The 26,044-nt window shown below is 41.0% G+C and overlaps 1 protein-coding gene across 1 annotated transcript in view; it reads right to left on the reverse strand.

The window, feature by feature from the left end:
• Window positions 1-553: 553 nt before the first annotated feature.
• Window positions 554-26,044, reverse strand: part of LOC139456098 (PR domain zinc finger protein 14-like) — a 39,228-nt gene continuing 13,737 nt past the window's right edge. Inside the window, exons 2-10 of the mRNA XM_071237622.1 lie at window positions 11,300-11,568; window positions 10,491-10,604; window positions 9,857-10,017; window positions 8,978-9,254; window positions 4,612-4,741; window positions 3,435-3,561; window positions 2,987-3,097; window positions 2,287-2,440; window positions 554-633 (exon numbers count right to left, since the gene is read on the reverse strand). Of these exons, the coding sequence (XP_071093723.1) occupies window positions 554-633; window positions 2,287-2,440; window positions 2,987-3,097; window positions 3,435-3,561; window positions 4,612-4,741; window positions 8,978-9,254; window positions 9,857-10,017; window positions 10,491-10,604; window positions 11,300-11,568 (1,423 nt within the window). The remainder of the gene's footprint in view (window positions 634-2,286; window positions 2,441-2,986; window positions 3,098-3,434; window positions 3,562-4,611; window positions 4,742-8,977; window positions 9,255-9,856; window positions 10,018-10,490; window positions 10,605-11,299; window positions 11,569-26,044) is intronic.

The raw sequence follows: 26,044 nt of genomic DNA on the forward strand, positions 1-26,044 counted from the left end.
TCTAGTACTCCTGTCGATATTGTCAGGAATATCACGATAGGGGACATCGGGAATATGATGCCAATGTGGAGAATCGACCCTTGCCGTTTCGTGGGCGAACGAAACGTTATTAACGTCTGTATACAACTCTCCACACATCTCACTTGTCCGATATAACAACATGTATCGCCACAAGTTTTAAAGTAAAAATTCATTTACAAACGATGACATGTGATATGTCTATAGCCCGTTCTATTGAAGATGGGAAGAAAAGAGGTATTCACATGGAGACACCAAGTTATATTCACACTGTTGCTAGGCGACTGACTGTCTGTGTTAAGTCTTCTTCACTGTGGAAGATCTGCATGTGATCAATGACTAGGTTCACCACACTGGGACACCATACTGCATTGTGCCACCATCCGTGACGTCATGGAGTATGACGTCATCGGACAAAGTGTCATGACGTTATCGATTGTATTCCATTTGCGGTTGATGTGTTCTTATTCTGGCAGTACAGCCTACAGTGGTTCTGCCGAGTCGGCGGAGGTTCTGTGGTGACGTCATGGTGGCGTCATGGGTTCGTTGGCATGGGAACCATGCTGACTGGTGTGTCGTCCGATGGTGAAGCGGACCAACTAGGGTGTGTCGAATCTGAAGGAAGTAAAATATGTATTGTTATAACTTTGTCTACTTGTGTCATCACAATATTGTTTGTTTGTTTGTTTGTTGTTTACGCCGCACTCAGCACTATTTCAGCTATATGATGGCGGTCTGTAAATTATCGAGTCTGGATCAGACAATCTAGTGATTGGCATCATGAGCATCAACCACGCAATTGGGATACGATCACATGCATCAACCACGTCAGCGAGCCTGACCACCCAATCCCGTTAGTCCCTCTTACGACAAGCATAGTCGCTTTTAACGGCAAGCATGCGTTGCTGAAGACCTATTCCTCCCCGGATCTTCACGGGCCAATCACAATATTGACAAAACATTCATTTTGAACACCAAGTTATTCCTGTTACGGAAATATCTCAAGCAGTCATAATTCAAACACGCCTCCCATCGGTAGCTCGTATAATACGTTCCTGTGGAGATTCCAGGGCCGCGTTCCACAAAGCCATCGAAACACTAATTAAGACACTAATAACTCCCATACTTTAACATAGACTGACGACAGTCGTAGTGCTACGATCGCTTTGTGGAACGGGGCCCTAGGTCAGAATAGCTTGCGAGTACGCCATGCATGTCGCAAGAGCTGCCCCGTATGGGAATCGGGCGTCACATTCTGTGACCCTGCTGATTGGTGTCATCGTTTCCCAACAGAGGGCGTTGCTGTCTTTTTATTCACTAGTTTTCCTGGTCCGGGCTCCATTATTTACAGGCTGCCGCCAAAGTTAAAGAACATTCACACACTCAGTTATTATTTGACAATTGTTGAAATGGATGAAAGCTCCATTAGAAATGATAAGTGTCACGATATGGCTGAAATATTGCCGATGTGACGTTAAATATCAATTCACCCACTCACTGATAAGAGATGGATAGAGGGTAGGAATAGTGTTTGATAATGTACCACTCTACCATTGTACCGGTGCACCATTGTACCGTTTGTTTGTTTGTTGTTTAACGCCGCACTCAGCAATATTCCAGCTATATGACGGCGGTCTGTAAAATAATCGAGTCTGGACCAGACAATCCAGTGATTGAGTGAGTGAGTGAGTGAGTTGGGTTTAACGCCGCTTTTAACAGTATTCCAGTTATATCGCGGCGTGTCAGCTTAATGTGGGAGGAAAGCCCGAAGTGGTGCAGGTCTCAGACGTTTACCACTTCGGTGAAACCCACGAGCACGGGTATGGTGCTGACAAACCTAGAAACATAATCGGGGCGAACCGGGATTCGAACCCACAATCATAGGTTTCTGGCGTGCCCAAGGGACGCAACTCTGCACAGCGAATCGCGGCGCCTTAGACGACTGGGCCACCCGTGCCCCCTCCAGTGATTGACATCATGAGTATCGATCCACACAATTGGGATCGATGACATGTATCAACCAAGTCGCCTTTTACGACAAGCATAGTCGTCTTTTACGGCAAGTATGGGTTGCTGAAGACCTGTTCTACCCCAGATCTTCACCGGTCCCATTGTACCGAGCAAGCAATCATGAATATTTTAGAAATATTTTGGTAGCGAACACTGGCTATACAATTTCATAAAAATATCTCCAGAAATATTCATGCTTCCCAACTTGTTTTGTTCCGTATTTGTCAAAAGATGAAAGTACTGGTCTACATAACATACCTATGTGTGACTGAAGATGGATTTTAAGGTCAAACTGATGAGCGAATTCCTGCCCACACACTTTACAACCGAAGGGCTTCTCGCGCGCATGCGTGCGTCTCACGTGACTGTCATGGGCGGCGTGTGATGCGAATGCCTTGCCACAGAATTTACACTGCAAAGAAAAAATGACTCATTAGTTTTGACGATTTCATTTTCATACCCATTGTCCTGATTTATGTAAGGCGCCGCCATTGGCTGTGCAGAGTTGCGTCCCTTAACCGTGTCAGTATCATGTGACCGCGGGTTCGAATCCTAGATTCTTCCTGATTATGAGTGGCGGTCGGGTAGCCTAGTGGTCAAAGCGTTCGCTTGTCACGCCGAAGAGCCGGGTTCGATTCCCGACATGGGTACAATGTGTGAAGTCCATTTCTTGTGTCCCCCCGCCGTGATATCGCTGGAATATTGCTAAAACCATATTAACTCACTCACTCACTCCTGATTATGATACTTGGTTTGTCCACACCATACCAGGGTCGTGGACATCACCAGCTGACACCAGCTCATATATGTAGAATATCTTTTCACAGACGCTAAACCTAACTCACTCACTCAATCGCAGAATAGCATTGTTGACATATTAGACTCATCTAGAATCAAGGTATCATTTGACATCAGTACTTTTCAAAAGTGAGTTACGGCGCGTAGCATTGACCCTCACCTTAAATGGCCTTTCCCCGGAGTGTTGACGGATGTGCGTGCGCAGTATGCTTGAGGCTGTGAAGGACTTGCTGCAGTAGACACACTTGTACGGCCGCTCCCCGCTGTGAACCTGGAATACCCAAACTCAGCATAAACCAAATGATAATTTCCATATTGTGGGTATACGATTTCTACATGATGCCGACCCGTGAAGATAGGGGTAGAATAGGTCTTGATTGCCGTAAAAGGCGACAATGCTTGTCGACTAACGGGATCGCCTAGTCAGGCTGCTGACTTGGTTGATGCATGTCATCGTATCCGTATTGTCCAGACTCGATTATTTACAGATCGCAGTCACATAGCTTAATATTGCTGAGTGCGGCGTAAAAAAACAACAAACAAGCAAGCATTCATACACACTAGTGAAAACAAACAAACAAACGAGGGCCAATATCTGAATAGCTCACCCTCATGTGTTTGTTGAGACTTGAACTCTGACTGAAGCTTTTGCCGCAGACAGCGCACTTGTGGGGGCGGTGCTTCTCGTGCACGTGCAGCACGTGGATCCGCAGACGATCACGCTTCTCAAACGATCTGGGAAAACAAAACACGGCGATCAGTATAGAACGAAGGTAGGGAAATTACATCGATATTGTCGGCGTGCGTGTTTTTGTGAGGGATCGGTCATTTAGATGCTTGCTTGTGGTGACCCTGTTTTGACCATGCATATATAGAATCCTACCCAGATTAATATTCGTAAACCTAGTACTACAATTGACCTCAGTGTCGTAGTACTGCTGTACCGACGCTGATAAAACCAGTACTATTTACACTGAGTAAATCCAATGTGCAGGAATTCTGTGTGAAATCAGTACTAATTACACTGGTTAAATATTCAACGTGCAGGAATTCTGTGTGAAATCAGTACTAATTACACTGGTTAAATATTCAACGTGCAGGAATTCTGTGTGAAATCAGTACTAATTACACTGGTTAAATATTCAACGTGCAGGAATTCTGCTTAAACAATTTTGCTGGGATTTCGTATTGTGACACCCCCACCCCCACCCCCACCCCAGAAAACCCAGCCACACCTCCATCCCCCCAATATCAAATTGTCGGTTACAGACGAACTATGTGTGTGTTCTAGACCGGGCCTTGTATTTCTCTGTCACGGTTTCAAGACATTAAAGTAGCTCTACACAGACGAGTAGAACAACTGTTTATCAGGATTATTCGGCAATTATTTTTGAATATTTTATACACTGAGCAAACAAGTTCGGAATCAGGATTTTTTGTGTGGATATTTTAATGAAATTGTGTGTCTTCACTGCAAAAAATATCCCCCAAAATATTTATGATGCTTTCTTTGTTCTGTTCATGTAAAAAAATCTGAGGTAAAATTATTTTTTTTCAGCATATTCTTCAACATTACTTTAAAAAACCCATCCCAAACCCCAATGAATATATATTACTCAAAAGAAGTTAAGGAATACCCGATATGTTCAGATGAAAGATGATTGTGATGAATGAGACGACAGATTAACAACAGTCCTACGAAAAAGAGTCATGCGTTCTTTCACATCTTTTGAGTATTATAATAGGTCGGGCCCTTATTTGGAAACAGTCAGTGAGCGTTCATACCTGCTGCACAGGTGACAAGGGAACTTTCGGTCGCCCTGGTCCACGCACTTAGTGTACTTCAGATGCTTGTCTCGGTAATATTTGTAGGCGAATACTTTCCCGCACCGCTCGCACTGGTAGCCTTCAGTGTCTGGAAGAATAAACCATTTTATAAGTATTGGAAATAACGCCAACAACAAATATATTTACCATTCAGTGAGTGAGTATGGTTTTACGCCGCTTTTAGCAATATTCCAGCAATATCACGGCGGTGAACACCAGGAATGGGCTTCACACTTTGTACCCATGTCAGGAATCGAACCCGGGTCTTCGGCGTGACGAGCGAACGCTTTAACCTCTAGGCTACCCCACCTCCCCCGTTTACCATGCAACGTACTAATAGCATTCAGATTAGCAACTAACCAATCAGATGTTGTTGAAGGAAGACATCGATCGATACCCAAAGGCTGGAAGACTTACATACGTAACAATCGACTTTTAACCCTTTCAGCACACATGAGTGTTGTACAACCATTTAGGACTTGTGCAAAAAAAACAAGTGACGCTAACAATGCCACTATGACTTAAGCCTCGTTGGATTAAGCAGCCCTTTGAATGTGCGGGCGTTGATCACCTTTAAGTCCCAAATCGACAGGGCTGTGTAATTTGATATGACTTGAAACTGCCCCCACTGTATTGCAAAGCGAACATCTTTTTTATTCACTTTTATTATAAGCAGCAGAAAATCTGCACATGTACACGGCAACACTAACATCTCATGTTTAGTTTCAACAAAAGCAAAATGCGCTATCGCATTTCAGGTCCATCGCTTGATTGTGTGGTTTGTCTACAGGCCGCCGTCGTATGGCAGCAGTACAGATGTGGGCCGTCAAGTTACACGTTTACTGTTACATGCCAACTGTGTGAGTGGCGGGTGCTGCCTGTAGGGCAGGACATGCTGGCCCTTTTCGCGAACACCTGGTGTCATTACTGAGTTTCAAGGATCAATTCATACAATTTTCACCGCTATTTTGCCTTTTACGCCCACTGAAATCTGTTTTGGCGCATTGGCTAATTGAGACTGGTTATCCTCAGGCATTGACGTTTTATATTCATTTATTTAATTCACAACAGACTTGAATCCAGCAATAAGATGCCTCGAGTTGCCACACCAAATATACAGTAAACTACGGTTCTAACGAACTCAAAGAGACCACTAATTTTAGTTCGTTATAACCGTAGTTCATTATAAGCATATACAGCATATATACAACAAATGGCCGGGACTAAAAATAAATTCGTTATATCGGTCAGTTCATTATAAGCGTGTTCGTTAAAACCGTAGTTTACTGTATTTCAAAGAATATAAACGCACCTAAACGTAATTGATGAAGTCCAATTTATACATTCGTTGATTATACGAGTTGAATGACCGTATACACCTCTCGGGGCGTACAAGGAGGGCGTTAGCGCTTTGAGCTGTCTCAATATATAGAGGTAATACGGTATGTACGTTCTAACAACAGCATACATGATAATTAGTTATACTCCACTACACTGAAACCATTATGTACTAATAAACAGAAGAAGATGGCATGACAGATAAACTATAACAATATGAAATAATAGGTTGTCCCTAACTTCGTTTGAATAGTATTATCTTAGAAACGTTACAGCTTATGGTAAGCTGTGGTTCTTGATAATAGATTAACTAAACATCAAACCTGTGTTCAATTGAATACGTTAATCCGATTTAAAATCGGGTCTAATATATAAAATTAATTGGTTCATACACATACCACAATATCGTACATGGTTATGTTAAAAGTAAGTGATTCGAATGCCGTTGCGAAAAATTACGCACCGCTTTAATGAGGATGACGTTTGACATTGAAGATTAATTATAAGCAAGGACAAGTTGAGAACATTCCAGACTATGGTGTTGTTTTCACGACCTCGCAAATTTCATTCTTTGGAAATCCCCGACACATAACCCCGACTTATGGTAATGCTATAATAAATGTCATTCACAATAAAACCGTATCACGCCGCACTTTGTCTGAGTCTTTCCTCCATACCTCTCTAATGATGACCACTCAATCAGGTTGGGCAAAATTACAATTGTATATACGTGGATTATCTCCCCTTGACGGCTCCCCGAGGACCTCGCCCCGTCTTCAAATTGGCCATTTCGTTGTCTCAGTCAACACGGGTTCTCATTAGATTCGGACACGGAACTCAACTGTTAGGATTAGACCAGTTTATGGCACAACAAAAAATGACGTCCGTCAGATGCCTCCTTGCCTGGCTTATTAGAGAGAGCTTTACCTAAACCCTTCTCAACAAATGACGATAAACAGAACAATCCCGTGTGACCAGTGCGGTGCTTTGGATCGTACCCCGTTTTTTACGACTTGCCGTAAAACGGCGACATTTCCTGTTTCCATTGCTGAATTGCATTGTACGGATTAGAGACATGCGAGTCAGACGGTATTCGATCTCACTTCAACACATGAGAGCTACAATTAACACGGCTATATAACACAAATAAAGCTCTTAAACCGAAATCTAAGCAAAAGGACGAAATTGAGGCTCGTGTTACAAAAATGTGCATTGCATTTGAGAAGTGACGGTTTTTGCGCGCATGGGTTTATTCGGGGTGTTAATTTTTGTTTTATTTCCTTGAAATTAGGCTCAGCTGTTCCACCAAAACAGTGTCGAAATTGTGGTTACTTTTATAAAAATATATTTATTTAATATATATCATGTATCCTTGGGACACGAACAGAAGACACTAAACATAGTTTTAGTTGATAAATGGTCATTTCAAACAGAGGACAGCATTATTCTAGAGTGAGTGAGTGGAATGAGCTTGGCGAGACTCTTGGCAATATCCAACAACATCAGGCCAGCACGAGTCAAGGGTGGTCGTCACAGTTTGTACCACGTGTGGAATCGAACCTGAATCTGTGACCACGTGGCTACCCGAATTGCCAACAGCAGCGACGCTGCCTAACAGTTGCTAGGCTACGTGATCCGATGATCGATGGCTATTTTACCCCTTTTCATTTTCACGATTATCACATTTTGTTGGGAGGTTTGGAAATTTTCCACCAAAAAATCATTCTTTTCCCTATAATTTTACTATTCATCTTGGCATATTTTAGAACAAACTATTTAGAACATCTTCCCACGGCACGTTTTACAGAGTGAAGACAGCATTTTTTACACTGGAACAACGGAAGATAAAATCCTTGTGAAATATTGCTGCGTGTCAATAAATGAGTGTTTGTTTGTTTGTTTGCTTTTTAACGCGGCATTCGGTATTACTCCAGCCACGACGACGTGTAAATAATTGAGTCTGGATTAGACACACAAGCAGTGACTGAGGTTATGAGCTCGGGGTACGATAACGCGAAAACCAGAATGTGACCGTGCCTGACTACCCGTTTATTGGGCTCACAAGCATTGGATACAAGAGACCTAGTTTAACCCCCGAATCCCCTCGGAAGTTCGTTCGTCAGCATAGTTCCTCGCCGTTGTCAGCTTCAGACCCGTGAAGATCCGGGGTAGAATAGGTCTTCAGCAACCCATGCTTGCCGTAAAAGGCGACTAACGGGATCGGGAGGTCAGCTCACAGACTTGGTTGATGCATATCATCGAAACGCATTTGCGTAGATCGATGCTCATGATGTTAATCACTGGATCCAGACTCAGTTATTTACTGACCGCCATCAGACTGCCTCTGTGGTCTAGTGGTAGAGCGTCCGACCGGAGAGCGAAAGGTTCGGGGTTCGATCCCTGGCCGCGTCATACCAAAAGACGTTAAAATATGGTACTTGTTGTTACCCTGTCTGGCGCTCAGCATTAAGGGGCTAAAACAAGGACTGGTCGGCTCGCAGTCAGTATACTGTGTCTGAGTGGGGTATTCATGTTAAACTGCGGCATGGTATCTCAGTGAGCTAGCACTATAAATCGGCATCAGTCCCGACTAGTATAAGCAGCCACACCACACACGTGCATGCACGTCGCTATACAAATGCAGTAATCTTGGACGCGACGTTAAACGCAATTTCACCTCACCTCACCTCACTGACCACCATCATACGCATCATATTGCGGCGTTAAACAACAAACAAACAAACAAACAAACAATTTACACATTGGTCTCCAGTGGGATATCGTTCCCGTCCTACGGCTTCAAGATTACGCTACCCTCAGCCCCAATCTACAGGCAATGGTCGGAATATTGTCTTCAAATTGTAAAAGGATAAGAGTTATATTGCTGGAATATTGGTAAAAGCGACGTAAAACCAAACTCACTCAAATTGTAAAAATAATCAGTAAATTAAATCATAGAAAAAATATACATCAATTAGAATATTACTTTCTATCTCTTTGGGTGTTTCCAGCGCCCCCTCCACGACTTCCTCCTTCATGGTGACGGGGATGCCCATGATCTGCACGTACATCTCCCCGTACCACACCAGCAGCTCCGCCCCAGGGCAGATGTCCCGCGTAGCCTCGTAGAACAGGTCGTCGCCTTCCTGGACCACAAACAGGTTCTGCTCTCCCGCGTGACGTGCGCAGTTCACGTACGACATCCAGTTTCCGGCGGCGCCTCTTCCGTCAATGAAATGGCTCAGTCGTCCGTCTTTAAAAATCTGAGGATGTCAGATTAATTTATTATAACATGCATTTTGTAACTGATACAAGATCCACACCGGGGGCTTATAAAAAAATCACAATTTTAAAACGTACCAAAAAACCCCTCAAAATTGTATTAGAAGCAACGAGAGTCTTATTTAATTTGCGTTCCAAAAGGTTAAGGAGTAAATAATAGCTCATAACAGATGTTTATTATATTTTTACGAAATGGTATTCATTTCTACCACACTGAAAAAAGTTGCAGAGATATTGCAAAACGTTAGGTCCAAAACACAACCATGATACCTGTATCAAATACGCGACCGTGGAATTACCATTTTTTGTTTGTTTCATTTTAGCCACCATCATACTTTCTTTTGCCGGCAGTTTATCAATATCTGGAATCACTTTGAATCGAGCTGAATCGAACTTGGTTGGAGAGATCCGAGAAAATACCCTATTCAATGTTACAACATATGAAATTTGGTATACACTCAATCATTGTTGAGAAATTAATAATATTGACTGCGTTACATATTATAAACTTGATGACCGATTTCGGTCCATCCAAGTCTTTCTCTTGCTGTTCCTGATAACAATACAACACATGTACACTTGCCTCCCACATAAAACTGTTGCCGTCGAATGTCTTAATCTCGCTTGTGTTGACGACCTTGCCCTTGAATGGCCCGAACTTTGACCCCTTCTTGACCAAGTCCTTCCGGCAGAAGACCCCAAAGTGAGGTACTCCCCCGATATTCGTTTGGGATAGACATAGCTCTGCAAGAAATCAGGTGTCTATTGAAGCCGTGTGCAAACATGGGATAACTGACATCGAATCTGGAGTGACATCCCTTGGTTACGCCAGAATCCTCTGATCTGTTCGAATCCATAGGCGCCCTGATTATATTTCTAGGTTTGCCAGCACTAAACCCGTGCTCTGGGTTTCACAAAAGTGGTAAACGTCTGAGACCTGCATCACCTCGGGCCTTCCTCCCACATCAAGCTGACACGCCGTGATAGAACTAGAATTCTGTTCAAAGCGGTGTTAAATCCTACTCGCTCACTCACTAATATGACAGGAAAGGTCACATCAAACCATCACGCTTTGGTATGGTACTGACAAACCAAGAATCAAAATCGGGGAGAATATGGGATTCGAACCAGCGCCTAGCGATCCCAATATATACTGGGGTTATTAAATGTGTTTACTTGAATGCAAAATGATAAAAAATATGTAAAAAATAACTTACCTTGAGGAAGATCGTGAACCGGCGGATCTGACCTGTAACCTCTCCACCCAGTGAAGGGGACAGACGTGGTTAGCTCCCCTGATGTCGTCAACATCTTGTCCATGCCACCAAAACCTAGAAAGTTGAAATATTTCAATTATTTCATCTTGAACCGAACAACTATTGAATTTTGTTTAAGTTGGCAGTCTTTATGTCACACGTGTTTGAATATAAATTATATCATCTTTCACTGAATGCTATGTTCACTATCCTAAACTGTTTCGATACAAAGGCGTAGGTGGGAGAATTAAATTCCCGACTATGGAAAAATGAGAAAAATAAAGACAATATCCCGAAATATGAGGTCCGCACTAAGTTGGGATCAGTCAACAGTTGATGAGACGACCCGTGAAGATCCGGGTTAGAATAGGTCTTCAGCAACCCATGCTTGCCATAAAAGGCGACAGGCTCGCTGACTTGGTTGGTGCATGTCATTGTAACCTAATTGCGTAGATCGATGCTCATGATGTCAGTCACTGGATTGTCTGGTCCAGACGCGATTATTTTCAGATCGCCGTCATTATAGCTGGAATATTGCTGAGAGCGGTGTTAAAGAACAAACAAACACTGAATGAGACCAAGCAATCTAAATTTTAGTACTATCTTACAAAACCTTATGTTCATGAATTTATGAATATTACATATTCTAAAAAGCAAGTAGGGTAGCTCAGAAGGCAAAGTGTCCGTGCTTTACGCCGAAGGCCTGGGTTTGATTTCATGGATATAATGCATAACGTCAGTGTACAAGGCTGGAATAGCGTTATACTTACAATACTTACTGTTCATCGCTCCAGACTTGATGCCACTGAGAGCATGGGAACACGGCACTGGTGCATTGTGGGAAGGCGTGTACCCGTAGAGAGCAAAGTCAAGGTCATCCTGCGTGAAGTAGAAGACGTTCTGCGGAGGCACGGGGGGACAGAGAAGGAGTCTGTTGGTGATGTCGGGGTGGAGTCGGGGGGACATCATGGGGGGCCTGATCGGGGGGAGGCAGGAGGGGAGGGTCTCGGGCCCTGTGACGTCACTGCGTGGGACCAATCTGTAACACAAAGAACCAAACATCCATATAATAAATAATAGCACCGTCAATACACAATTCCATGTAGAAAGTGGTCAAATGTGACTTATGTTATATTTGGGATAACAGTTTCTTAGTAAAGTACAGATTCTTGTACTTTTGGGGTTGTGACCCATCCGTGATTCGAACCTACACTGCCAGAGTGAGGTACCTAATCAGTCAGCGATCTAATCCACTGAGCCAACGAGGCACTGAAATGAAAGTCCGACAGCTGACTCGATGAAAGTCTCGATCACGTACTTCGTGTACCTCTCTGACAAGTGTAGATTGGCACGACTCCTATGTCCGACAGCTTAAAAAAAAGTATTAGAATCTGTACTTTACTGAGAAAGTGTTATCACAAATGTATCATTTGTTAGTATCACTGTCACTGACCGAATTAGAAAAGCATATGTTACCATAAGCTACACACGGCTTTCATACAGAAGGGTTATCGAGTTTCAGAATTGCAAAATGGTGTTTTCACCTTTGACAGTTTGAAACTTGACAATGTTAAAATAATCCTCGTTTTTCATGGCTTCATCCCTACCACTGCTCAAAAAAAGTATTCAATTTCAGTCGTATTTTCGAAATAGTGCTAAAAACCGGCGTAAATAACCTGCATTCATTAAAAAATATGTAAGCATGATAAATATTAAGATATAAATGTTTAGAAACGGCCTCATGTAAAAATGCTTTTTTTCAGACTAATTCAAATTTATCATTCCATCTAAAAAAAACTAAAAAACCCAACAAACATTCATTTCAACAGTTTCTTAACCAAATTTCACGCTGGTATATAAGACAACACGATTATCTAAAACGCTCCGTCCCTCTGGTAGATAAATGCAGCCCATCGCCTGCCACCTTGTCGTGTTCAATTCTGCAGGTACACAGCTTAAAGCATCGCCTGATAACATCCATCACCGGATACAGCTTCCATCATTGATGAGTTATGAACCAGCTACAGTTCTTAATTCGACCCACAAGTAACAGTCAGTCAGTCAGTCAGTCAGTCTGTCAGTCAGTGAGGGCGTTCTTATTTCACATTACATCAGAAGTATTGCATTAGACAACGCCGCACTCAGCAATATTCCAGCTATATGACGGCGGTCTGTAAATAATCGAGTCGACCAGACAATCCAGTGATTGACATCATGAGCATCGATCTACTCAATCAGGATACGATGACATGCATTACCCAGCCAATCCTGTTAGTCGCCACTTACGACAAACATAGTCACCTGTTACGACAAGCATAGTCACCTGTTACGACAAGCATAGTCATTTACGACAAGCATAGTCACTTGTTACGACAAGCATAGTCACCCATTACGGAAAGCATAGTCACCTGTTACGGCAAGCATAGTCACCTGTTACGGCAAGCATAGTCACCCATTACGGAAAGCATAGTCACCTGTTACGGCAAGCATAGTCACCTGTTACGGCAAGCATAGTCACCCATTACGGAAAGCATAGTCACCTGTTACGGCAAGCATAGTCACCTGTTACGGCAAGCATAGTCACCTGTTACGGCAAGCATAGTCGCCTGTTACCGCAAGAATAGTCGCCTGTTACGGCAAGTATAGTCACCTGTTACAGCAAGCCTAGTCACCTGTTACGGCAAGCATAGTCACCTGTTACGGCAAGCATAGTCACCTGTTACGGCAAGCATAGTCACCTGTTACGGCAAGCATAGTCACCTGTTAAGCAAGCATGGGTTGCTGAAGACCTATTCTAAATCGGATCTTCACGGGTCCTTAACGGAGTGAGTGAGTGTGGCTTATGTATGTCCAAGTTATATCAGGGCGAGTCAGTTTCGTGTTGGAGAAAGTCCGAAGTGATGCGAAGTTTAGTGCTGACAAACCTGCTGACAAACCTGCTGACAAACCTGGAAATATGACCGTGCCACTACCCATGGTCATAAATGTCTTTCGCTGTGCAGACTTGCGTCCCTTGGGCACGCCAGAAACCTATGATTGTGGGTTCGAATCCCGGTTCGCCCCGATTATGTTTCTAGGTTTGTCAGCACCATACCCGTGCTCGTGGGTTTCACCGAAGTGGTAAACGTCTGAGACCTGCATCACTTCGGGCTTTCCTCCCACATTAAGCTGACACGCCGTGATATGACTGGAATACTGTTAAAAGCGGCGTTAAACCCAACTCACTCACTCACTCATTCACTCACTCATAAATGTCTACCTCGACTAAGGGACGCAACTCTGTACAGCTAATTGCGGCGCCTTAGACGACAGTGCCAGCCGCGCCCGAACAACTTAATACAACGACTTACGTTCAGTCCCTTGTCACAGAAACCTAATACAAGAAAAACTTTTCGAGCTCTAATTAAACATTTATTGATTCAACACTCTTTAGTTTCCTTATTTTTAGAAAGTAATAAGCTATAATAGTGCCAAAATGGTCCAAGTTTCACACATCCAAAATAATTCTTAATTTGAAGCAGTTATTGCTGCAGCGTGTTCCATAAAGGAGTCGGTGCAATACACACGGCGTACAAATAACAATCAGGTATCACATACTTACACTGTATACTCTCGAAAAACAGAAAACTTTAAGCTTAAACTTTAACAACTATGAGTTCTGTGAATGAAGAAGTGTTTTTATTGTTAAATTTTCATATAAAGGATAAAAAATACATTGCGGATCTCAACCATCCTCACACGATAACTATCACACAGTTACATTTAACATGCGTGTGGTATGCTCCTCGCTAACGATCAATATATATATATATGCAATGCATCCAGAGCAGTCCGAACCTTCTTTATCCGGACACTATGGCCACTATGGTCGGATTATCTGTATGTATTCAAAGGTCATTCTTCAGAAATAAAGACTCGTTTATCCGGACATTCATTCACCGAGACGTTGTTTTGGGAACGGCATCGTTCGGATTAAGGAGGTTTCAAATTTGCAGATTTATCGATAGTTGGCTGAGCGGGTTAGATCGCTCGCTGACTTTGAGTGCTGGCGATTAAGTGCCTCACTCTGAGAGTGTGGGTTCGAATCCCGTCAAAGTACTTGAATTTGTACTATAATAAGATAGTGTTATCCCAAATATAACATTTGTTGACTCTTTTAACTGTCTGCACAATTAACAACGTATAATTGTTAAGACAGGCCAGGAAAGCTTGTTGTATTTCGCACAATTATGTAAACAAACGGACAATGGTTTTCTCCTTCAGATTTGAGTACAATAACAATATTTTTTAATTCAACTTGTTTAAAGAACACAAAAACGTCTTAACAAACTAAATATTTAATTGTTTAAATTTCAATCTCATTGAATTATAAACTTTAGAGTGAGTGAGTGAGTATAGTTTTACGCCGCTTTTAGCAATATTCCAGCAATATCACGGCGGGGGACACCAGAAATGGGCTTCACACATTGTACCCATGTCGGGAATCGAACCCGGGTCTTCGGCGTGACGAGCGAACGCTTTAACCACTAGGCTACCCGACCGCCCTATAAACTTTAGAAAGCAACGGTGTCAATCTTCAGGCCCATTTAATACTCCACGAGGTGTTTCTCGCCACACACACACACACACACACACACACGCACACACACACTTATATATATATATATGGTGAATAAGAACATGTTGAGTTTCTTTTGCCTATGAGCATATATCTTTACATCACCTGACTGCTGATTTTGAAGATCTCATCAGACACCGGAGTATGGTATTTTAGCAACAAAATCCATTCACATCACACCAGTATTAGACACATGGGACAAGTTGGTATTCTAAAGTATAATCCATTACCACCTGTGAATCTGAAATATAGCAGTAGAACTATGCGCCGTCAGTGTAACAGAGCCCCGTCAAACCAATGGAATGAGCAAAACGATGTGAAATTGAGATTAATATTCCCACAGGGAATCAACTGCAAGTAAAACCGTGGTGGGATGGATTAGTTCCCGGATATCACGCCATCTTGCCACAAAATAGAAAGCCACGTGTAATGGTAGAACGTAGAGTCGGTGATCTTGTGAAAGTTTGATGGAGTTTAAACACAAGGCGCCATCCAGGCTGCCATTTTGATATTCGATCTGGTTTTCTATTCTCGCTTCCACGCATGCCTGGCACGCGGACAAATATCTGATATCGGGTGATATCTTCAGTCGATATCACTGCCAATAGTTCCAAGATACGGGGAATCGGACCGTGCCACGCGTGAATCTTCGAACTTATTGTATCACACGCACGGACAAACGCTTAACTGACGATGGGAATTTCGAAGTGCAGTGTTGTTTAAATGAATAAGATAGAGAATCTGTGAAATGTGTGTGAGGGGGGTTCTCACAGAGGAAGTTACATGTTAAACACCGAGGGGATGTACGGTTGCGCATCACCACGTGACCCGGAAGCTGCAAGGGGGATGCTCCACTCCACTAACTATAACAGTGAGTGAGTGAGTGAGTGAGTGAGTGGGAATGGGTGAATGTTTGTTTGTTGTTTAACGCCGCACTCAGCAATATGACGGCGGTCTGTAAATAATCGAGTCTCATGAACATCGAGCCACGCAATTAGGATACGATGACATGCATCAATACAACCAAGTCAGTGAGTCTGACCACCCGATCTTTTACGGCAAGCATAAGTTGCTGAAGACCTATTCTACCCCGGATCTTCAAGGGTCGAATGGGTGAGTGAGTGAGTAGGTGGGTGGTTGATTGAATGAATGAATTAGTGAGTGAGTGGGTAGGTGAGTGAGTGGGTGAGTGAGTGGGTGAGTGAGTGAGGGAGGGAATGGGTAGGTTGGTGGGTGTGTGGGAATTGGTGAGTGAGTGAGTGAGTGAGTGAGTTGGTTTTATGGCGGATGTTAACAGTATTACAGTTATATCAATGCCTGTCAGTCTAATGTGGGAGGAAAGAGCACTTGGTGAGATAAACAAGGACATGTGATGAGATAAACACGGACACTTGATGAGATAAACAAGGACACGTGATGAGATAAACAAGGACATGTGATGAGATAAACACGGACACGTGATGAGAAAAACAAGGACACTTGATGAGATAAACAAGGACACGTGATGAGATAAACAAGGACACGTGATGAGATAAACACGGACATTGATGAGATAAATAAGGACACGAGATGAGATAATTACGGACACGTGATGAGATAAATAAGGACATTGATGAGATAAACAAGGACGCGTGATGAGATAAACAAAGACAGGCTCTTATGGATAAACAACTTCTTTATTACACTTGTGGTGACGTGTCGGTAAAGAAATCCACAGCCTCATCAGGCAAGTGATGTAGAACAAGGTGAAGTCTGGGCTACTTCTCCGATGTCGACGGATGACAAAGTAGACCCAATCCGTGGATAACAACTTCTTTATTATACTGTAATAGCAACGTTTCGGTATAGATCCTGATAGCGTTGTCAAGCTAGACTAGGGCTATCTCACAACCAAGCTGGATGCACAAACGGTTGGAACAGTATTACATGAAGGTCATTGGCTTAATAAGATAACATGTTATATATATATATAACACGGGAACCCATGGGGATATATCAAATCACATAAACTAGCTCGGTTACACACTTGAGGCCATGTGATCCAAATGTGATCGGGATATTTAGCGGTGGCAATCTGAATTTAGCTTCTGAAATGGTAACATTGACTTGGAACAGGAGGAAAGTTGTTCCGTCGCACACAATGAAAGAGTCTTTCATCTATTGACGAAATACCATTTGTCTTTTAAAAACACTCTTTTTCCAAGTCCCTTTTTCAGTCTGGCTAGGTGTGTATTTTCTATATTCGGTTATTAAAGTCGAAAATAATTATAAGAATGTCTGGTGTACTAGACCACGCTCGATCATGTACAAGCTGCCGCGACGATATTGCTGACTGGGGTGTAAAGTATTTGTTTATTTGTTTGTTTGTTAACACCGCACTCAGCAGCAATATTCCAGTTACATGACAGCGATTTGTAAATAATCAAGTTTGGACAAGACAATCCATTGATTGACATCATCAGCAATTGGGATACGATGACATGCCTCAATCAGGTCAGCGAGCCTGACCACCCGATCCCGCTAGTCGCCTCTTACGACAAGCATCCTCGCCCATTACGGCAAACATAGGTTGCTGAAGACCTATTCTACCCCGGATGTTCACGGGTCGCTGCGTGAAGTAAGCAAACATGTACACAGGAAAGTAGACATAATGACAGGTTACTAGATGTGACACACATGTCATCTGTGAGGTCGTGAGATAACATGTACTACATCGGGAATACATTACTTGGCAGCAATAGTGATATTGAGATAAAAAGGAAATTCCTACAATATTTTTAAAAATTCCCCAAAAAATATTTTAGAAGTTACGTGAAGCTCTGGACAAAACGCAGCTAACCTTAAATTAATCATACTTTTAAACTTTCATTTCTCCATAAAATCACCACTGGTGGTTCAAGAGAACATGAACCAAATGATGCACAAGTTTCATTAAGATGGACACCAAGATGGCTGTTTTTAAATTGGGTTTTCCCAACCATACAACCAGGGAGTCTATATATCGTTGTATAGTCTCCCTGATACAATCATACAGTCCTGGCTGCCATGCATGTACTTGATAAAAATGTTTTGTGAAACTGTTTCTAAAGTTTCCCCATCTGTCTGCGAACACTGACGTGATTATGCCACGTTGTGTGAGCTGAGGTCGTCGTGACAGACTGCGTGAGTAGCAGACAACTATTCACTTTCACAATTTACAGAAACCTCATGGAATGATATATGGGAGGCTTATATCCACTTCTTGTGCAAACATTGACATTCCTAAGTATATATGTGACAGTCGGGACAGACTTGCCACACACAGGGTTGGTTTATACACCCTAATTGCTTCTCTTGTCTTCCTGGTGCATTCATAATAGATAGCTGTCGAAAGGGGACGTGTTGTGTTTATGTATGTAGGATCATGTGTATATGTCATGTTAAACTAACTCGTAGTCATCATCATCATCATCATCATCATCATCATCATAATCATCGTCATCATCATCACCCCCACCACCACCACCATCATCATCATCACCCCCCCCCCCCCACCACCACCACCATCATCATCATCATCATCATCGTCGTCGTCGTCGTCGTCGTCGTCGTCGTCGTTATTATTATTATTAGTAGTAGTAGTAGTAGTAGAAGTAGTAGTAGTAGTTGTAGTATCGTCGTCGTTGGTGTTGTTATTGTTGTTATAGTGGTGTCGCCCGCCGTGATATTGCTGGAATATTGCTAAAAAGGGCGTAAAACCATACTCACTCACTCACTATTGTTGTATTAATTATTATTATGTATGAATATTTTACTTCAATCCAAATTGTTTACACGATCAACGTTGTGGCACAGATCATGGTTACGCATTTCGCGAACACCTGGTGTCATCACTGATTATCAGTGACCTATTCATATATATTTTTCATCACTACTTTGCCTGTTCAGTCCGATGTAATCTATCTGGGTGGATAATCGAGACTGATTATTATATTTCTACAAGAGTTGGTTGCTAAGAGAGATACAACACAGACGGTTGGTTGGTTGGTTGGTTGTTTTACGCCGCACTCCTGCTATATGGCAGCGGTCTGTAAAAAATCGAGTCTGAACCAGACAATCCAGTGATTGATATCATGAGCATCGATCCACGCAATTTGGATACCATGACATGCTTCAACCAAGTCAGCGAGCCTGACCACCCGATCCCGTTTGTCGCCTCTTACGACAAGCATAGTCGCCTTTTACGGCAAGCATGGGTTGCTGAAGACCTATTCTACCCCGGATCTTCACAGGTCACAACACAGACGGAAGACGAAGATACTGAAGCGCCATATCCAGCAAAATAAGAGTCGAGTAAATTATCAAACAAACAAACTTAAAAAGTAGGCCGAAGTAGAGGCGGGATGACGTAGACATTTGATCGTACTGTTTGTTTGTTTTGTTTAACGCCGCACTCAGCAATATTCCAGCTATATGACGGCGGTCTGTACATAATAGAGACCAGACAATCCAGTGATTGACATCATGAGCATCGATCCACGCAATCGGGATACGATGACATGCATCAACCAAGTCAGCGAGCCTGACCACCCGATCAACTTCATACATGTAATGTCGGGACCTATTTTAACCGGAATGAAAACCACGTTGTTGAAAACAGAAAAAACAACTTTTCACCATGCTGCAGAAGACAGAAAAACACGTTTCGTCTAGTTCCAGAAAACAGAAAAAAACAACTTTTCACCATGCTGCAGAAAGCAAAAGAATCCCACGCATCACCATGTTGTAGAAAACAGAAAAAACATGTTTCACCACGCTGCAGAAAGCAGAAAAACACGTTTCACCATGCTGCAGAAAAACAGAAAAAAACCATTTCACCATGCTGCAGAAAGCAGAAAAACACATTTCACCATGCTGCAGAAAAACAGAAAAAAAACACACATTTCACCATGCTGCAGAAAGCAGAAAAACACGTTTCACCATGCTGTAAAACGCCCAGAAAAACACGTTTCACCATGCTGCAAAAATAAAAACCAGAAAAAAACCAAAATTTCAACATGCTGCAGAAAGCAGAAACCACGTTTCACCACGCTGCAGAAAACAGAAAAAATACTTTTCAACAAGCTGCAAGAGCAAGACCATCCTCTTTTCTTACGATCTAGTTCAGAAAGAATTATCAAAACAGAAAAGAAAACATATAGACTTGTAGCTATTTGCTTGAATCATTCTCATGTATTAGTTATGGGTAAAGCCAACATCGCGATGTAAAAACACTTTCCTCAGCGCTCACGTTCCTACTGTGATAGATGTTTTGGTTTCGAATTTCAAACCCAGATAACATCCCTCACCGAAATGAGCTTCTCCCACCTTCCGCTAATACAATCACACATTTCCACAGGGCGACAGACAGTAAAGAGTGAGACTTCATTGAACATCTAACATTAAAGCGTAAAGGTTATCTTCAATCTGAAATTAAGAACGCAACAGTTAACTAATGCTTCAGTCAAATGAAGGGGATGGTTTGCACGAGATATTGATCTGCCACACCGATTATCTACCGCATACAAAAACGAGAGCGAAAGCGTGTTATTTTGGGTGCTTCTATCGTTCAACGGAATGCCTCAACAATCACATTATTAATCTTTCAAAGATGTGAAATTCTTAACAGTAGGTTGATATTTCTGATTATCTAGCATGGATCTCTCCGGAGGCGGGGCATGGCGAGATCATGTTACAATAATCATAGTACTTTGGGGAAAACAGTGTGGATCCTTATCTCCATGATCAGGTGGATTTTTAATTCAATTATTCCTGTTGTAAGGAAACAAGAACTGCAGTTGTATTAATTAATTAAATTATAGCTTGTGATCTTCCCACCAATCAGTATAGCTGGTAATCTAGTCTATCTTGCTAGTACTTATATTTCTATACATCTTTTACTTTCTACAAATGTATTTATCACCTAATCTATATATCTAATGTGTACCTATCTCTGAGTCTGGCTACCTAATGTATGCAAATATGTTTTTATTAAACCATTGTCAATCGCCTGTGTGTCTTGAAGTTTTGTATTTTTTTGTTTGTTGTTTAACGCCGCTCTTAGCAGTTTTTCAGCTATACTACGGATATTTAAATAATCGAGTCTGGGCCAGTCTATCCAGTGATTGACAACATGAGCATCTATTGACACAATTGAGATACGATGACGTCGACATGCTTCAACAAAGTCAGCTAACCCGACAACCCGATCCCGTTAGTCTATTTGTTTACATAAAGGCGAGGCTTTGTTTAATTTGTTTACGAATTCCGTCGTTTAAAAAAATTGAATTTTTGGTATGAAAAGCTCTTTTTTAATTATTCCACTGAAAGTAAACTTTGCGTTCACCAACAAACAGTGCACATACTATGGGTTATACCGTAACACTGTAGATTACAAAAGGTCAACTTTATAAAACACGCTTACTAACATTGCGTACATGGCAAAATAGTCAGATAACTTTATTAAGAACAAAAAAGAACGAAATTTGAAATTTCCTTATATGCTAGTGATTCTATTTTCCTCCACATATTGTTAACAAGATAATACACCAAGTATACCAAAGAATAAACGTAGTCTGATTGTAGTGTAATTACGTCTTGACGAAAGTAATCAATGAGTTCAGTGTTGACTCGGGTAGATTTCATGTATATTTCAGTCTGACTTTCACGGATATAGTCTTGTATATTTCAATCTGACTTTCACGGGTATAGTCTTGTATATTTCAATCTGACTTTCACGGGTATAGTCGTGTATATCTCAATCTGACTTTCACGGGTATAGTCTTGTATATTTCAATCTGACTTTCGCGGTTAGATTCTTGTATATTTCAATCTGACTCTTACAGAAAGATTCCATTAATATTGCAAACTCACATTCACAGTAGAATCCATGTATAGTTCAATATGACACTCACGGATAGATGTTTTTTTAATCAGAATTTCACGGGCAGATTCAATATATATACATATATGAATCTGTCTCTTATAGGTAGGTTCCATTTATAGTTCAATGTGTCTCTCACGCTGTTGACATTTAACTCATACCTCAATGTGTCTCCGTGTTACAGGAACGACCCATGTATATGTATGCTATCTAACAGTTTACATGTACAGTTAACTACGTTTATAACGAACACGCTTATAACAAACTGACCGATAAGTCGAACTTATTTCTTAGTCCAGGTCGTTTGCTGTATAAATGATGTATATATGCTTAAAAAGAACTACGGTTATTGCGAACTAAAATTAGTAGTCCCTTTGAGTTCGTTATAGCCGTAGTTTACCGAAGTGCGGTTGGGGCTGAATACTACCATCTAACGCTGCGGAACACAGAGACACAACTACTATGCCGAATGCCTCTTTAAAAGACCAGTTTAAGGCCAAGCTCTCTCTTTACAAACAAGTACGATCGACCGAACATTGCATTCAAAGACGAACAGACGCAAGTAGTTTCACGCAAACGCATCAAATGTACATCCAAACATGTTACGGCACCAAAGCAGAGCCTTCATGTTAGGTTTACATAAACAGAGAGTATGTAGTTTAACATGAGGACAAACCTCAAGTTGCTTCTCTATTAATGTTTAAATGCCATAGAGTGCAGTATAGATAGGGTTTGATTCTACACACACCAGTTCTATACTCACAGCCAGAGAATGCCTCTACCGCTGCATGTATCATAAGTGATGTGTGTTCTGTAAAAAGTCAGCTTGTTCTAGGAATACGCTGAAAGCCCCAAGGATATTAAGTCTGTGTGCCTAAGCATTTCTACATTAAGGTAGTAAATTATGCATGAATATGCATTTCCGGAGTTAAGTGCGCCGTCACAAGTTCATGCATAGCGGCAATCCCATGCTAAGGAGGTCCTACTTCGGTGTGGATTGGACCTCGATCCGGCAAATCGGAAATCTACCCGAGAATCCAATGCCGTGAGAAAATGTAGTTCCTAGATTCCGCCCTAAATGTCCTGAGACCTGTTGCGGATCGTGTTCAGCACCAAAGGTCGGCGTGGGAGAGAGCAAGGGTTTATAAAAATTAATACTGTGTGAGCAAGGCGAACAGGATTTTAGCGAACACCTGATTTCTTAAGATTAACGAAAAGGCAGTGTCGTTATTATTTATATCAACGTCAACTGCTATCATTAATCCAGTCGTTTCACCATTGAATAACTTTTAATTAAAATTAAATTATTTCGAATGGGTCATGTTTATACTGTTATTACGTCGCATTCTAAGTGATTTCTTTTATATTTTCATTTAGATAAACAAGCTAAAATTACGACATGAACACATATAGTAGTTGTTAATAAGTCCATAATAAAATTATCGAAATAGTTTGTTTGTCGTAAAATTTATTGGACTATAACGACCTTAATTATTATTATTATTATTATTATTATTATTATTATCATTATTATTATTATCATTATCATTATTATTATTATGTACAGATTAATATAAAAAATGCAGCAAAGAGGGTTTGGGTGATCCTGTCACAGTCAGGCTGGTTAGGCTCTTCATCAGCTCAGGGCCTTTACCCCCTCTACACACAGCCCATCTTTTTCCTGAATCTTGTCAATCACATTGGTGTCAAAAGGGACTTAAGGGATTTATAAAAAAGGACAAGATCAGGTTTGTTGGCCTGGATACGTCTGAGGTTGTAAACAGGCCTATTCCAAAGAATTTTGTATTTATCACTTTCCATGACGCCCTCTACATATTCAGGGTCGTACCATGGATGGACCTCTGTGTCAAAACCAAAAGCATGACGAAGCATTATTATTATTATCATTATTATCAGAAAATAGTATTGCTGTTTTAACATTTCTAAATACAATATATTTTAATTATTTTTTATAAAATTTCAAAATTTCTTTGGCATTACAATTATTTGTCTTCATCATTCTTTCAAAATACTACGGTACTAACTAGTGTCAGCAAACCTCATCTTGCCTAGATATTCTTGTGCGTCATCCCAAGAAGTAGAGACTTCCGGACAGGATCCATCCTCCATCTGTAAAGTACGTTTTCCCCACTAAGTGGCTCCATTCAAAAGCTCGAATATCCCTAAACCTTGACGGATCTCTTTACATGGTAAATGCTGTCTGTTAACACGCACCCCAAAACTGTTTTACTCCCCCTCCGCACGCGATCCTCCGCATACCCGCAGCACGTTCACAACACAAATGATGTTCATTATTATTTTATATCTCCTCTCAGCCCATTCTTCATCATAATACTCATTGCAAAATTATGCACATAACCGAGTTAAAGGAAATCGGACACCTTTGTCATTACCAGGCTAGTAGTTTATACACTGGCTCGTCTTCCAATTTAACATTTGAAGTGAAACCTACCCGCCAATGGTATTTAAGTCGGAAGAAACTATTTTCAATAAATATGAGTCGACTGGTTATATTAGAAGCTCACTGTCAACACCTTTTATGCTTCATACACAAACGGGTGTAATTTATTTACTATTTCCTTTAGAAAGTAAAGAGATACTGGTCTATATGATGGGGAGGACTGTCTTACACATAGGCATATATACGTATCCATATTTGCCTGGAACAATAATCAAAGTATTTCTATACGCGAAGCATTCATAGTTTGCTTCATAACCTTCCAACCTTCACTTAACAGATTAGTGTACATATCTTTAATCCATAAACATGACATATGTCAAGGGTGAATGTTTACTTTGTAAGAATAACATTAAAATCAAACCTTTCTATTGTCATTTTATGAAATACAAATCGTGTAAAATAATTTCTAATTGATGGTAATACAATTTCGCTTATCTTTAACTATCACTATCGTCAGCATCAGCAACACTCGAAAATGTCGTGTCTGGTTTGCACAATGTATACCACATTAAATCTGTATTAGCGGAATATAACTATTTTAGAAATAATCATGAGAATTTCATCAAATCATATCTACATTCGATGAATTCATTATAAATACTCTCTGATGTATTTCTTAAAAAAACATTCACATCAAGCTTATCTTTTCGAAAACATCTTATCAGTCTTTATCGACTAACAAGGAGATAAGGGTTGCCTGTATATATCATCCGCTCACTAAAGGCGCCTTATTTCACGAAGGCGATATCAGCTGATTTAGTTGTTGATTTTGATGTGTTCTCCTGTTACATTATTGAGGCTTCGAGAATGTTCGCCAAGATTCCTGATAATTCTGGCAAAGGCGTGTGTTAGTCTGAGACAGGCGTGACTAGTCTGATGGCAGATTGCAGTGCTGAAATAGTAGGAATGTCGTGGATATAAGTTGATATATAGTAGGAATGTCGTGGATATGAGTTGATATATAGCAGGAATGTCGTGGATATGAGTTGATATATAGTAGGAATGTCGTGGATATGAGTTGATATATGATATAAATTATCAGTCAATATTGGATAGGCCACATCTGATTATAACTGGTCATGACCTGGCTATTTGATCCAGGTAATAAAATTGAAATATAATCCGGACAGCTGGATTGTGAGAAACAAGGAAATGTCATGTCGAATATTATCATTTATGTGTTGTATTCATGACGCCATACGTTAATCATACTTATACTTATACTTATATTGAAACAATTTCATGTTTTCATAAATTAATAGTAGGGACGTTAGTTGTGAAATCATGTTATTTTCAACAGTCTGTGGCAATGAACAAATATATTAATTTTAAGACGATTGCATATAAAAGATATTAGTAGGTGGTGAATTATAAACGGGTTTTTTTCTCATTATGAATAAAATAACATTCCAAACATCATAATTGAATGAACCTTTTATAAAAATCGTATATCTCATAGATTCTGAATTTCTGATTTTTTTATATTTTTCTTGAAAATATCGCGTTCCGTTCTG

This window comes from Haliotis cracherodii, unplaced genomic scaffold (assembly GCF_022045235.1).
Source record: "Haliotis cracherodii isolate W230 unplaced genomic scaffold, xgHalCrac1.p SCAF_11, whole genome shotgun sequence".
In the NCBI taxonomy this organism is placed as follows: Eukaryota; Metazoa; Mollusca; class Gastropoda; order Lepetellida; family Haliotidae; genus Haliotis; species Haliotis cracherodii.